A 14,816-nucleotide genomic window follows, 5' to 3' on the forward strand; every position below is an offset into this window, starting at 1 on the left:
AGGAGAGAGCAAAGAAGCCTTTTCAGCCCTGGGTAGGGACCCACTGAAGGTCGGGTATAGTCTGTGCCAGAAGAGAGAAGCCTGAGCAAGGCAAAGGGAGGAAGGGGTCCTCAGGATGGACCATGATGGGCCCTCATCCATCTGGCTGCAGATTCCAGGGCCAGGCACCCTGGGGTTGTGCCAGTTAACAGTAGAAACACCCTCAAGGTAGGGAGGACCCACTGCATGCCAGGCACTGTGCTAGGCAGGGAGTAAAGCAGGCAGGATCCCTGACCTTGGGGGTGAGGCAGAGAGTAAAGCAAGTCTGTAGATCAGTGTATCATGCAGGTAGCACTGAGTGCCAGGAAGAGAAACCAAGAAAGGGAAAAGGATGGCAGTGGGAGGGCCACGGAAGGGCGGTCTTTCCAAAGAGGTGATGTTCGAACAGAGACCTAAAAGAAAGGAGGCAGGGAACTGTAAGAATGTGTAGAAGTGCCGAGGTCATATTCCAGGTGGAGGGGACAGTATATGCAAAGGCCCTGAGGTTGGACATTGCTTCGGGTCATTAAGGAGCAGCACGGGGACCAGGGAGTGAGTGAGGGGCCACTTTGTAGATCCTTGGGATCTTGTGGGGGCTTTATAGACCATGCGGTGCTTTGTAGATCATGGCCAGGACTTTGACTCCAAGTAAGCAGGGAACCATGGGAGAGTTTTGAGCCAAAGAAGAATGTGCTCTGACTTGAGTGAGATGCCTGTGGCTGAGGTGTAGGGAACAGACCCTGCAGAGGCAAGGACAGAAGTGGAGAACAGTCATGTTCTACTGCCATGGTCCAGACAGGAGGGACATAGTGACTTAGACAGATAGATCTGGCGTGCTGGGGAGAGGGGGAAGCGGTCAGGTGTGGGATGTACTTGAAGACAGAGATGACAGGATTTTACTAATAGGTTGGACATGGGGTGTGACATGAGAAGTCAGGGGTGGGTCCAAGGATTGGGGGTTTGGGGCTTGAGCAGCTGGAAAGATGGAGTTGCTTAACTGCAATGAGGAAGATTTCAGGAGGAACAGGTTTGGGGTTAGGGTTAGGAAGGAAGATCACAGCTGTGCTATGGCAGAGCTGAGTTTGAGAAACCTGTTGAAGCTGTATGGAAGCTGCTGAGGGAGCTGCTGGGTACACAACCCTGGCTTTCAGGAGAGAGGATATTGGAATCATCAGCACACAGACAGTATTTGTCTTAATGGATTCTTTTAAGACCCTCATAAGGAAGGTCTGCTTGTGCCCATTTTAGAGATGAGAAAACTGAGGTTCAGAGTGATTGCATCACCTGACCACAGACACAGAGCTGGAAAGTTAGGCAGTTGGGATTTGAAATGAGGTCTGTCTGCCTCTCAGCCCTGGTGCCCTTCTCAGACCCTGTGCTCTGTGGCTATTCTCACTGAATCCTCCCAACAGCCTGGTTTGAGAGGGGAGGAGTGGCTTATGGATTAGTATCACCTTTATTTTCGAGATGGGGCCACCAAGACTTAGTGAGACTGAAGGGACTTGCCCACAATTGAGGAGCAGTCAAGGGTGCAGCCTTCCTGCCAGTTTGCCACGTGAACCATGCAAAAGAATCTCTCCACACTGGCCCCAAGGCAGAGTGGCTAAAGGCACTGAGAAGTCCTGCAGCCTGGACATTGGTCATCTCTGCTTAACCCAGTGTCCACGGAGCCTTGCTCTCAGGAAGCATCTAGAGCTGGGAAACATGGAGCAGAAGTTGAGAGCCAAACTTCAGGGCCTGTTTTGTTAAATGGGTGCATGAATACCCACCTGGCTGAGGTTATCATATGGTTATGTTCATTTTGAATGACCTCTCAGCACAGAGCTCAGGGCAGACAGGTCGTGAGTTTGTTAAAAGAAGGAACAAATAAACAGATGTATGGAAAAACGGAATAAATAAGTGGATGAAGGGATGGATCAAGGCAAGGATAGCAAAAGGCATGACTGAATAAAATAACTGGATCTCAAATGAATCAATGTCTGAACTAATTGAATTCATTCATGTATTCTGCAGCTGTCTAGTGAACACCTACTATGAGCAGGCACTGGGGATACGGCAGTGAATAAAACAAAGTCCCTGCCTTGTGGCTATGATATTCTAGTGGAAAGAGACAGAAAACAAGATAAATGTGTGAAATATAAAGTATACCAGATGGAGAAAAGCCGAGCAGGGAAGGAGAGGGGAAAGAAGGTTATGTAGAGGTGGTGCACATTTTTACATAGGATGGTGGTAAGTGAAGGAATGACTAAAATGGTGGATAACGCTGACGGGGGGGAATCAATGCAGGTATGATGGCGACAGGTATGATGGCGGCAGGCATGGGTGACGGGGCTAATGGAAGGATTGCTGAACAGATGAACTGAGGAAACACGAATGTATGAACCAAGACATGAATGAAGGAATGAAAGAATGTAAATGAATCTGTGCCTGACGAAATCAACGAATGGGTGGACTGACGACTGGATGAGCGGACGGATGAGGGAAAAAGGGCCACTGGTGTCTGCACGGTGGGGGCCTCTTGATCCCTGCCCTCACCGCAGGCGCTGACTCTGCTTCCCAGCCCCTCCTGGTCCAAACAGCTCCCACACCAGCTTCCCCGCCCTTCTTCCCCGCCCCCTCCCACACGTCCCAGCCTGTGATGGCCACTGTTTGGTGCCTGTGTCGACCCTTGAGAGGTGGGGCCCGCTTGCCGCCCCTACTCCCCTTGCAAATCGGCATCCCCATGCTGTCTTGACACCCCATTTCCTTGCCTTCCGCCCCCACCCTGCGCTCAGCTGGCCCCAACCCACATTGCGCTGACCTGCAAGCTCGCTCCTGCGCGTGTACTGACCCCCCGGGGTCGTCCCCGCCCCTCTGGCCTGCCCAGACCACCCCCCACCCCGACCTCGACCCCGCCTCCGCCCGGCCGCGGAGGGTCACCGTCCTCGGGTCCTGACTCGCGTCCCCCTTGTGAGCACAGGCACCATGCGGCCAGTGCGGCGCAACTTCTACGACCCGTCGTCGGCGCCGGGCAAGGGCATCGTGTGGGAATGGGAGAACGACGGCGGCGCGTGGACGGCCTACGACATGGACATCTGCATCACCATCCAGAACGCCTACGAGAAGCAGCACCCGTGGCTCGACCTCTCGTCGCTCGGCTTCTGCTACCTCATCTACTTCAACAGCATGTCGCAGATGAACCGCCAGACGCGCCGGCGCCGCCGCCTGCGCCGCCGCCTGGACCTCGCCTACCCGCTCACCGTCGGCTCCATCCCCAAGTCGCAGTCGTGGCCCGTGGGCGCCAGCTCGGGCCAGCCCTGCTCATGCCAGCAGTGCCTGCTGGTCAACAGCACGCGCGCCGCTTCCAACGCCATCCTGGCCTCGCAGCGCCGCAAGGCGCCCCCCGCGCCCCCGCCGCCCCAGCCGCCTCCGGGAGGACCAACGGGCACGCTCGCAGTGCGCCCCAGCGCCACCTTCGCCGGCGCCGCGCTCTGGGCCGCGCCAGCTGCCGGCCCCGCCGAGCCCACGCAAACCCCCGGCGCGCCCCTGCGGAGCCCGAGCGCCCCCGGCGGCGCGCCCACCCCGGGGCAGAACAACCTCAACCGGCCAGGGCCCCAGCGCGCCACCAGCGTGAGCGCACGCGCCTCCATCCCGCCGGGGTAAGCCGGGCCCTGGGCGCAGGGGTGGCTGCCCACTGGGGCTAGGAACAAAGAATTACAGTAATTATAAAAATCATAAGTAATACCTAGCGTCTATTAAGTATTCACTTTGTGCCAAGAGTTAACTAAGCACCTTAACGCTCGTTTATCTCCAGGAATGAGGGGAGGGAGCGTCATCAGCCCCAATTTACAGACAACGAACAATTTGCAGCATGGGGAGGGTTAGTAACACATCCCAGATCGTGCAATTGACAAGTGATGGAGCCATAGCAGCAGCTACACTGGTGTGTGTGTGTGCGCGCATGCTCAGTCGCTCATTGGTGTCAGACTCTTTGCGACCCCGTGGACTGCAGCCCGCCAAGCTCCTCTGTCCATGGGATTTTTCCAGGCAAGAATACTGCAGTGGGTTGCCATTTCCTCTTCCAGAGGATATTCCAGTCCCAGGGATCAAACCTGCATCTCCTGCATTGGCAGGCGGGTTCTTTACCACTGAGCCACGTGGGAAGCCATAACGGTGTCTAGTCCATGTCTGCTATTTACTAAATTCTTTTTCTGCGCCATCTCATTTATTACCCACGCCCCCCCACCCACCCAAATCCATCATGTCCCTATTACAGACGGAGAGGCAGAGGCTGGGAGAGGTATGATACTTTCTCAGGGCCACCCAGGTGGAGGGCAGGGATTGAAATTCAGACCTGTAAGATTCCTAGAGTCTGCGCTGTGTTGTCTTTGAAGTTGTAGAGGGTTTCCATACCCTGCCCCAGGCCATACCCATCTCATGTGGAGGCTCAAGCAAGCCAATATTGTCCAAATATTTGTGGCCCTAAAGGCCACACCTGAAATATCACCATTACATGGGACTGATACTATGGTTTTCAAGCTGGGCTTTAGGGACCCCTGGGGCAACACGGCATAGTGGCCAGCCTCTGCTTTCATTTTAACCAGATCAGCCCTTTCTGGACTCTCTTTTGCAAACTGGTTTTCACAGCAGGATTTCACCGAGGAATGGAACCCGGATCATACCAGCTTCAGAAATGCCTGGGTTAAGACACCCATGCCCCAGCCCAGTGAGCCTGTTAGCTTCCCACCCAGGAGTCCAGACTCACTTGATCTCAGCAGAGGACCAGACCCTGAAAGAGTTGGAATGGGAGGGAGGAGCAGAGACCTTGACCTTGAGATAGACAAGAAGGGAAAAGGGCAAGTGGGGTGTGGGCTGTGGTGCCCAAAACCAAGAACAGGCACCAAAAGTCAACTCTGCTCGCATCTCTCTGGCGTGACCCAGGAGAGTGGTCGTGCAAAGGTCAGATGTGCAGACAACCTCTGAGGTCACCATATCCAGGTCTTCCTTTCACCAACAGAAACTGAGGCCTGGGGAAGGGAAGGGGCCCTGAATTAGGCTGCCCTTCAAAATCTTTCTGGGCTTCCCTGGTGGCTCAGACGGTGAAGAGTCTGCCTGCAATGAGGAAGAGCCAGTTTCGATCCCTGGGTCAGGAAGATCCCCTGGAGAAGGGGATGGTTATCTACTCCAGTATTCTTGCCTGGAGAATCCCATGTACAGTAGAGCCTGGCAGGCTACAATCAATGGGGTCGCAAAGAGTCAGACACAACTGAGCGATTAACACTTTCTTTCACTTTCTGAATCTCTCTGCCTTCTGAACTTTTGAGAATCTGGTTGCCTGGGTTCTGATCCCCTCTTGGCAGCCACTTCTGAGCTATGAGATCTGGGGCAAGTCCCTCTCCTTCACTGAGCCTCAGTTTCATCATCTGTCAAGTGGGAGCTGTGTGCCTGATCATACATGACGCTTATATCGAGATAGTCCTTCAGTGGCAGCCAGGACTAATGTTATCCCGGAGGAGGGTTGGCATGGAGGGCAGGAGAGTGTGATTTTCCACCAGAAGGACTACAGCAGCTGCCACCTGCCCGCCTAGCCCTCCCTTCCTCTCCCCCTTCCTCTCCAGATCATTCCTCTCCAGCATCCCAGTGCCCACAGGGAGGAGACCAGAGCAGGTTTGGGAGAGCATTTTGGGGAAACATTGCAGAAGGGACTCACCCATCTGGGAATCACAGATGGGTATTCATGTGGCTCCTTGCAAATCACAACCTGCCTCTGGCCGGCCTGGAGGGCCCTGGGTTGACAAGAGTAGAAAACAAGTTGGAATAGATGTGGGAGGGGACAGAAGCAAAGTCTCAGGTGCCTTTGCAGCAAGAATTCGAGAATCTTCTCTCCAGGGCTGTATCATTGAAACCCATTAGTGGATTATGAAGTCAGAAGATTGTAACCAAAATTTTCTGAGAACGGGATGGGATGGAACTGAATAGAATCAAATGAAGAGAACAGCATAGAAAATATTGGCATGTGTCATACTTAGTAAGAATTGCTCCAGCAACCTTTTGCATGATTTCTACATGCGTTTCATGGGTCGCCAGGTGAAATTAATTTCTCAGTCACTGATGAAATTTTTCAAAACGGCTGTTTCAGGGCAAGCTGGGCATTGCTCAGTTTTTATTGCTCGGCATCAATTCTCTACATATGCACTGTGGGTGCACGCTGACAGAGCCGGACAAGACAAATGGGGTCCGAACTGCTGGGCAGACAGCCTGCAAATGAGTAAATGAACACAGTTTCTGGACAGAGAGGGAAGCGCTCGGGAGGGATGGGACAGGGTGGTGTGGTTGGGAGGGGATGGCGTAGTCAGGGCTGACCCTGCTGAGGAGGTGCATAGCCAAGGAACATCAGCAAGAAACACCCCTGGCTTCCCCAGTGGTCCAGTGGTTCGGACTGTGCCTTCCAACGCAGGGGACGCAGGTTTGATCCCTGGCAGGGGAACTAGGGTCCTGCGTGTCTCAGGTTGTGACTAAAATAAAATTTTTTTAAATAGCCCTGGTTCAGAGTAGCGGGAGTGGGCCCAGGACACATGGAGTCTGCTGCTGAGGGAGGGGATGGGAGGAAGGAGGCATGGGGATGGCAGACCCTAGTTCTTCCAGAGTGAAGCTTCCCATTGCCCAGGCAACTGAGGTCTCAGTGCAGCCCGTGAGGGGAGAGGGACGGTGTCTCTGAGGAATCGGGCCCCCCAGCTTCTCCCTGGCCTCCAGAATACCCAGAGCCCCTCGTGGCCCTTCCCGCAGTCTTTCTGCTTCTGTGTTTGAGTCAGTCGGTGTGCCTGGGCTGCCGTAGCAAAGTGCCCGAGACTGGGGAGGCCCAGACAACGGAAGTGTATTGTCTCAGTTCTGGAGGCTGGAAGCCAGAGATCAAGGTGTTGGCAGGGTGGGTTTCTTGTGAGGCCTTGGCTTACAGACAGGCACTTTCCCTGTCTTCACATCATCTACCCTCTGTATCCCTGTGTCCAGATTTCCTCTTTATTTTCCACCAGGCTTATTGATTAGAGCCTCGTTCATAACTTGATCACCTCTGCAAAGACCCTGTCTCCAAGTGTCTGGGAGTTTGGAGAGGGGTTTAGGACTCCAGCGGGGACTTCACTGGTGGCTCAGTGGTGAAGAATCCGCCTTCCAACGCAGGAGACGCAGGTTCGATCCCCAGGTCGGGAAGATCCCCTGGAGGAGGAAATGGCAACCCACTCCAGTATTCTTGCCTGTGAGCTCTCAGGGACAGAGGAGCCTGGCGGGTTACAGTCCACTGGGGCACAAGAGTCAGACATGACTTAGCAACTGAGTAACAAGAACGACAGGACTCCGAAGCGAGAGTTTGGGGGCAGACAGGATTGTGTGCTGTGAAGACGCAGCCGTGTGCCTGGGCCCCTCCCTTCACGGCTTTCTGAGTCTCACCCTCTCTTTCCGCCTCTGTCCCTCTGGGACTGTCTCCTATCTCTGCTGTCTCTCGCTCCTTCTCACCTGCCTTTTTCTTTCCTTCTCAGCAGCTCTCTCTCTCTGTTCCCTCTTCCCCACCCTTCTTCTCTCCTGCAGACAGAGGGGCATGGCTTCTCCTCCCTGGCCTCAGTTTCCCCATCAGTCAAATGAAGCTAAAATCACCCCAGTCCACGTGTTCTGGCTCATGAGAACTGATGGGAGTGCAAATGTATTTAAAATCACCACACATCTAACCCTAACCCTAATTAAAAAAATAAAATGTAATACGGATTACATGTGATCGGTGTGCAAAGGAGGGGTGAACCCGGACATCATGCTTTGTCATCCTCCTTACCTCCCATCCTCAGCTCAGGACGGAGGTCGGGAGCGGCACTGACTTGTCCCCAGGTCACACAGCCAGCAGGACTACAGTGTCCCCCTGGCTGGGGTTTTTTTTCCACTCCCCCCTGTGATGAGGCAGGAAGCCAGCTGGCAGCTGATGCCTGGGGGACGGAGACACAGGGGTGGGGAAGATCCGCCCTGTCTCCTGAGAGGGCAGCGTCCAGCCCTTTGGAACACAGCTGTGGGGCAGACTAAGAGTTTCCAGCCCACGTGGTGGAGGGGAGCGGGAGGGGGAACAGCTGCAGGCCTGTTTCCATTTACTGAGCGCTCACAACGTCCCAGGCTCTGTCTCACGGCTTTTACATGCATCACCTCTCTTGCTGTGCACAGAAACGGTGGTACGTCCTATTATCCCCACTTCTCAAATGAGGAAACTGAGGCTCTGAAAGCCTGGCACTTGCTCAAGGTCACGCAATTAGGACTCTGATTCAAAAATCCCAGTCGGTCACGGTATCGGGGTGGCCCCCTGGCCGCCCACTCCAAGTTTCTGGCCAGGGTCCAAGAGACCTGGTCCTGATGCCACAAGGTGTTTGGAGGTCCAAGGAGTTGGGGGACCCACAGCAGCTGAGTTTGGGGCCAACTTCCCTGTCTCCTCTCACTGTGTGACCCCAGTGGAGCCCTTTGCCCTCTCTGGGCCTCAGTTTTTGCACCCTGTGCAGTGGGGCTGGCAACAAAGGCCAACAAGGAGGCAGATATCAAACTGCCTGCATTTCAAAGCCATCCCTAGCAATGGGGGAGGGGCTTAGCCCCACCCCCTCGAGCACACCCCTATCAGACCAGCACGATGTTGTCACTGAGATGCTGTTTGAGTTTTCAAACCTCTGGTTCTTGGCCTGAGAACTTCTTCCTGTTTATTGGCTACCCGTGATTCCTTCTTTTACCAATCACTTGTTTATTTCTTTTGCTTCTCCTTCTCTAGGGCTCTTTCCTGCTTTTTATTGATTTGCAGGTGCTCCTTCTGCATTTTAAGGGTCTGAGCTCTTTCTTTATCATCTTTTCCCAGTTTGCTATTTCTTTGTACCTTCTTTTTATTTATTCATTTTTGGCTGTGTCAGGTTGGCATGGGGGATCTTTCCTTGTAGCTCACAGGCTTCTCTCTGGTTGCAGTGCATGGGCTCCAGAGCAAGAGGGCTTGGGCTCAGTAGTTGCACCATGCAGGCTTGGTTGTCCCTTGGCATGTGGGATCTTAGTTCCCCAGCCAGGGATTGAACCCACATCCCCTGCATTGGAAGGCGATTTCTTAACCACTGGACCAACCAGGGAAGTCCCTCTTTTTACCTTCTCTATAGCCTCTGCTTGTCTGTTTTTTTAATTAGTTAATCCTTTTATTAATATATTGAGCAACTACCATGTGCCAAGGACTCTTTGGGGGCCCTGGAGATCCAGCCATGAACAGAACAGACAATCCCTGCCCTCCCAAAGCTCATGTTTCTAGAGAGACAAACAATAAACAAAATAAATAGGTTATAGGATGTGATAGAGAGTAGTAGTGACTACCAAGGAAAAACAAAGAGAGGAAGGGGTGGAGGGAGTAGTGGGAGGGATATAATTGGAAATGAAGAGGTCAGAAAAGGCCTCACCGAGAATCTAACGTTTGAGCAAGGATTGAAGGAGGTTAAGAAGCAAGCCATGCAGAGAACTGGGGTGAGGGAGAGCACTGTAGACAGAGGGAACAGCTTGTGCAAAGGCCCTGAGGCAGGAGCAGGCCTGGTTTGTGCGAGGAGACCAGTGTGGCTCCAGAGGCAACAGGGTGTGTGCGGTGGGAGAGGAGGTCAGAGATGAAATGGGGCCAGTCCTGTAGGGCCCTGCAGGCTGTGTTGAGGACTCTGGCTTTTCCTCTGTGGGAAATGGGAGCCGGCTGGTGGTGTAAGCTGGAGACAGGCCGGGATGACTTTGCTGTCACAGGTACACCCTGGACATGGAGGATAGGTGTGGGGGAGGGGGCTTTGATGTGGCTGGTTTGTTTGGGTGTTTTCCTTCTTCTTTTCATTTCCTGCAGTGATTTTACGTTTAGGTTTGAAGCATCCATATTTTGTTTCATCGGCTCTTTACTAGGTATTACATTTTAATGCTTCAAAAAACAGCAGTCCCAAAGGCACAACGTGAAAAGTCTCTCCCGCACCATGTCCCCAAGGGGCCTCTGGGCTGCCCACTCTCCCCCTTTTCCTGACCTTGCGGAGGGCAGTGGCTGTAACCCTGCTTTTTCACTCGCAGCTGCTGGGCTCCCCCTGCGCCTCACCGCTACATCAAACCAAACACCCCCATCCCCCCCACCCTCCCACCCCGCCCCCAGACCTGAAGCACTTCCTGCCCTGCTCCCTGGGAGGCCAAACCACACTCCTGTCAGTACACGGCTGCCCCAGGCCGTGGGAACCGCCAGCCCTCCCTCCCCTCCCTTCCCCTGCCTGGGCTCCCCACACCGCCCCCCCCAACCACCAGAGCAAGCAAGCAAAGCGGGCTAGAGACCAGGAGGGTGGGGGATGGTGACCTAGAGCCCCCCAGGCCTCTAGATAAACCTGGGCCCTAACTATCACCCCTCAAAATATCACTCCAGGGGATTTTGGTACTGTTGAATCCTTAGCAGTGGACAGGGTCAGGGACAAGGGGACCCATTTGACTGAGGGGGAAACTGAGGCCCGTAGAAGGTCAGCGGCTTGTTCAGGCAGCCCGAGGGGTGCTCAAGTGAGGAAAGGGGAAGCGAACCAGGCCACGGCTGCCGCTGATGGTCTGTGGCTTTGGCTGGCCCCGTGGGGCACCTCCCTGGAGCTTGCTGTGATGTTCTCAGCCCTCTGGCTCTGTGGGGCATGGGGGTGGGGACTTGGTTGACCCCGGACTGTGGGGTACAAGAGTTCAGATACAGAAGGAGTGGATACTGAAGGGGGAGCAGGTCACAGGAGCAGGTCCAGGGAGGTAGGTGCCATGTGTTATTTAACTTCCTTCTCCCCATGATGTGGCGTTCCCACTTCTGCTCTGTCCTCACCCACCTAGACCAAATAGCTGAGGCCTGAACTTCCAGGGACTCCCCAAGGGGTCACGGGCTAGCACCAGGTGTCCAGGGAGGGCCTGAGGCCCGTCGGGGGACTTGAAACCACCATCAGAGGCTGTGACATGCCTGGAGCATGCCGGGGACATGGAGGGGAGGGAGAGGACAGGGAGACCAGCCTAGGTAGATGGATGGAAACTACAGGGAGTGTCAGAATGGTTTCCTGTGTCCCTGGGGTCTTGGACCCCCATCGTTGCCTGGGACAGAAAGGAGCAACCAGAGCAGGCAAATATACCCACTCGTGCAGCCCCCAATGCGCCCTTCCAGGCTTGAGCCAGCTCCAGGGTCCAGGTCAAAGGCTTTGCCCCACCTCTAGGCACAGAGGGCTCAGAAGGATGGCTCACCTCCAGATGGCCCCATATATCAGCCCTGGCCTCTGACTCAAAAACCCCAGGACTGCTAACCAGCTGGGTGATCGTGAAGTCACTTCTCCTCTCTGGGCCTCAGTTCTGTCATCTGCAGGATAAATGACAAACAGATTTCAGTTCATGTGCTGTCTCTGCTTGCATGGGAATGACTTTCTGGAGCCCTTTAGCTTAGTGGAAAGGAGTACTGGGATGGATTGGTGATGTCTGCCATGAGTGCAGTAATAGTGTTAATACACATGTCATGTGTTTGCCAGCCCTGCTCTAACCATGTCTCTGGGAGCACATTTGGTGTGAGAACTACTGTTTCTAAGGACACCAGGCCCCCTACTCTGAAGATACCCCAGAAGAAGTAGATCTATTCCGTAGTTGGCTCAACTCCACTATTCAGTACTTACTGACAACCCATTTGTGCCCAGTTTCATCCTCAATCCCAGGGTCACAGAGCCGGGTTAGACAAGTTTCCAGAAGCTTGCAGACTGGTGGAAGAGATGGGGTGGAACTCCACAGCTAGAAAGGAAGACAGGAAACGTCTGTGTCCTCAAAGAAAAGATAAACCCAGTCCCCTGGGAATTAAAAGTGATTAGGGCTTCCGTGGTGGTCCAGTGGTTAAGACTCTAGGCTTCCAATGCAGGGGACACAAGGTTCAATCTCTGGTTGGGAAAATAAGATCCACCATGCAACATGGCGTGACTAAAAAAAAAAAAAAAAGTGGTTATGTATTCACTGGGGGTAAATCAGAAAAGCCTCCTGAAGATGGTGACCTTGAAACCTGTCTTCAAAGAGAAGAGGTGAATTGAGAGTAGACAGTATGGACGGGCAGTGGGTGCAGTGTGGCAGAAGTAGCCAGACAGGAAAGGGCAGGGAACGGTGTAAGGAACAGCATCTAGGAAACCTTCCCCACGGCATCTCATCCTGCCTTTGAACGCTGCCCCCCGGCCAGGGGGGCAGGTACGAGCATCTCTCTTTGCTTGTCTTTTGACAAAAGAAGGAGAGAGGAGCCAAATGCCCTTTTGCAGACTCATCCTGGGGAGATTTTTTTCTCAAATACAGCCTCCTGCCTTAGTCTCTGAACCGGGGTAAGAGAACTTGGTTCTGTGCGTGGAGAAGAGCACAGACTAGAATCTGGCATTCTGGGCTCACATTTGAGCTCTGCCAATTACTGGCCAGTGAATTCACCTCTCTGTGCCTCAGTTTCCCCCTCTATAGAATGGGACAATCGGATGGCAGAGGGAGGGTGCACAGTTGAGTCTGGGACATAGCGAGCTCTTGAAATTACTGCCCCCCCTCCCAGCCATCTGTGTGAGGCGCATTCCCTGAGACAGTTTCCAGGAAAGGTCAGGGTTCCTCAAAGCCTGGCCATGGAATCTGTCTTGAGAAGGATGAGAAGCATTTCTGAAAATTTCTTAGAGAAAGCTTACTCGGGCTGTTCCCACAGATGCCCACAAAGTGTGCTCATTTCACAGCACTTTTTAAAAAAATTTGTTTGGCCACACCGCACGGCATGTGGGGTCTTAGTTCCCTGACCAGGGATCAAATACACACTCCCTGCCTTGGAAGGGCAGAGTCTTAACCACTGGACCACCAAGGAAGTCCAGTGTGCTCGTTTTAGAGCGAACATTGGCAGAGAGTCTCTGAGGGGACCAGAGGCTACAGAGAGGCTTCTCTGGGCATCTGCTTCAAGGCTCACTTCCAATGTGTGCAAAAAAAAAAAAAAAATTCATGGGGAGATTGTGCCCGAGCATCGCCTCGGAACATCCCCGCAAAATCCAGTCTTCTTCCTTCTTTCGTGCAACAAGTTTTTCTTGAAAATCTACTGCATGCCGGGTACTAGCAGTGACAGTGGGTGGTGAGGAAGGTCTTCCTGCCGAGGCAGCGTTACAGCAGCCTCTGTGGGAAAAGCCTTCAGGCAGAGGGCGAAGCAAGTGCACAGCCTCAAAGGGCTCAGCGTTCATTTTATTATTATTTTAATCGATGAGACACTGTTATTTTATATATGTATAGAATAACGTCTCATCTGCTATATATATATAACAATGCTCATCTATTATATGTGTGTGTGTGTGTATATATATATATATATGCTTCATTCGGGACCTTAGTTCCTTGACCAGGGATCAAACCCATGTCCCCTGCAGTGGAAGTGAGGAGTCCTAACCACTGGACCCCCAGGGAAGTTGCAGGGCTCAGCATTTTAGAGCAACAGCAGAAGTGTGTAGAGAGACGGAGAGGGTAAGAGATGAGGTTACAGTGCCAGGGAGGGTCTGGTCATATGGAAGACTTTTATAAAGTCTTTTATAGACTTTTATATCAGACTGTGATATTAAATGTGTATATAATATTAGTCATGTATAACTATATTATGATAATATAATTAATATTATATTAGTTATATATCATATTATAAAATTAAGTAAGGTAAGAGCAAAGGCAGAGGCCTCTCTGAAGTGGCAAGGAAGATCTCTGGTAGGGTGACACTTGAGCAGAACCCTGTGTTGAGTGAGGGAGCAGAACAAGAGGATAACTGGGCATTCTGGAAGAGCCGTCAGCAAGTGCAAAGGCCCTGGGGTGAATATGTGCCTGACCTGTTTGCAGAACCGCAGGGAAACCAGGAGGCTGGGGTGGAGTGGTTGAGGGGGGAGCACAGGAAAAACAGTGCAAGGGATCGGTACTGGCTGTGTTGCATATGGTAATGTGTGCGTGCTAAGTCGCTCAGTCATGTCCCACTCTATGCAACTCTATGGATCATAGCCTGCCAGGTTCCTCTGTCCATGGGGATTCTCCAGGCAAGAATACTGGAATGGGCTGCCGTGCCCTCCTCCAGGGTATCTTCCTGACCCAGGGATCAAAAACATATCTCTTATGTCTCCTGCATTGGCAGGCAGGTTCTTTACCATTAGCGCCACCCTGGAAGCCCATACAGTAAAGAGGCTGGAATTTACTCTAAGCAAGGAAAGAGCCAAAAGGGACTGAGGGTAGAGGAGGAACAGTATCTGACGCAGAGATGGGCAAGGATTCGGACCCATCCCTGCCCTGGGGCAGCCAGGCCTGGCTTCTGGTCAGAACAGGTTTCAGGCCTGCAGGGTTCCTCTGACCCTTTGCCATTGAGGGGGCGTTGGGGCCAGGGGGTTGGGGGGAGAGGGTGGAGACAAGGGCGAAAGCCCGCCCCTCCTTCCCGGAGGCCTGCGGGCAGCGGTCTCCTGTCCAGGGCAGGAGGATGTTCTCACTGACTGACTGGGAGGAAACAGTGCATCCCACATCAAAAGGGGGCCTGGGTGGTTCCCACGCTCCAGCATCGTGGGAACCTTGCTACCCTGGGTTCTCGCAGGGGCTGTAGACTGAGAGAGCTGGGGGCCACCTGGGGACTGTCCCCCAGCTTGCCGATGGGTGAATACAAAACAGCACCATCATCACACCTTACTCACAACCCTCCTCCCAGGAGCAAGACTGATTTCTGTAACTCAGAGCTCTGTGGTTTTTAAAGGGTGCCAGAGATTGGAGGACTGCTAAGATTTAAAATAGTCACTTTCTGGGGTCCCCTCACC

At 53.2% G+C, this 14,816-nt stretch overlaps 1 protein-coding gene across 1 annotated transcript in view; it reads left to right on the forward strand.

Moving 5' to 3' along the window:
• DTX1 (deltex E3 ubiquitin ligase 1) overlaps positions 1-14,816 on the forward strand; it is a 38,959-nt gene that overhangs the window by 16,013 nt on the left and 8,130 nt on the right. Inside the window, exon 3 of the mRNA XM_055404643.2 lies at positions 2,978-3,656. Coding sequence (XP_055260618.1) covers positions 2,978-3,656 — 679 coding nt within the window. The remainder of the gene's footprint in view (positions 1-2,977; positions 3,657-14,816) is intronic.

This window comes from Moschus berezovskii, chromosome 19 (assembly GCF_049115385.1).
Source record: "Moschus berezovskii isolate FMDL1 chromosome 19, NW_MosBer_1.0, whole genome shotgun sequence".
Taxonomy (NCBI): Eukaryota; Metazoa; Chordata; class Mammalia; order Artiodactyla; family Moschidae; genus Moschus; species Moschus berezovskii.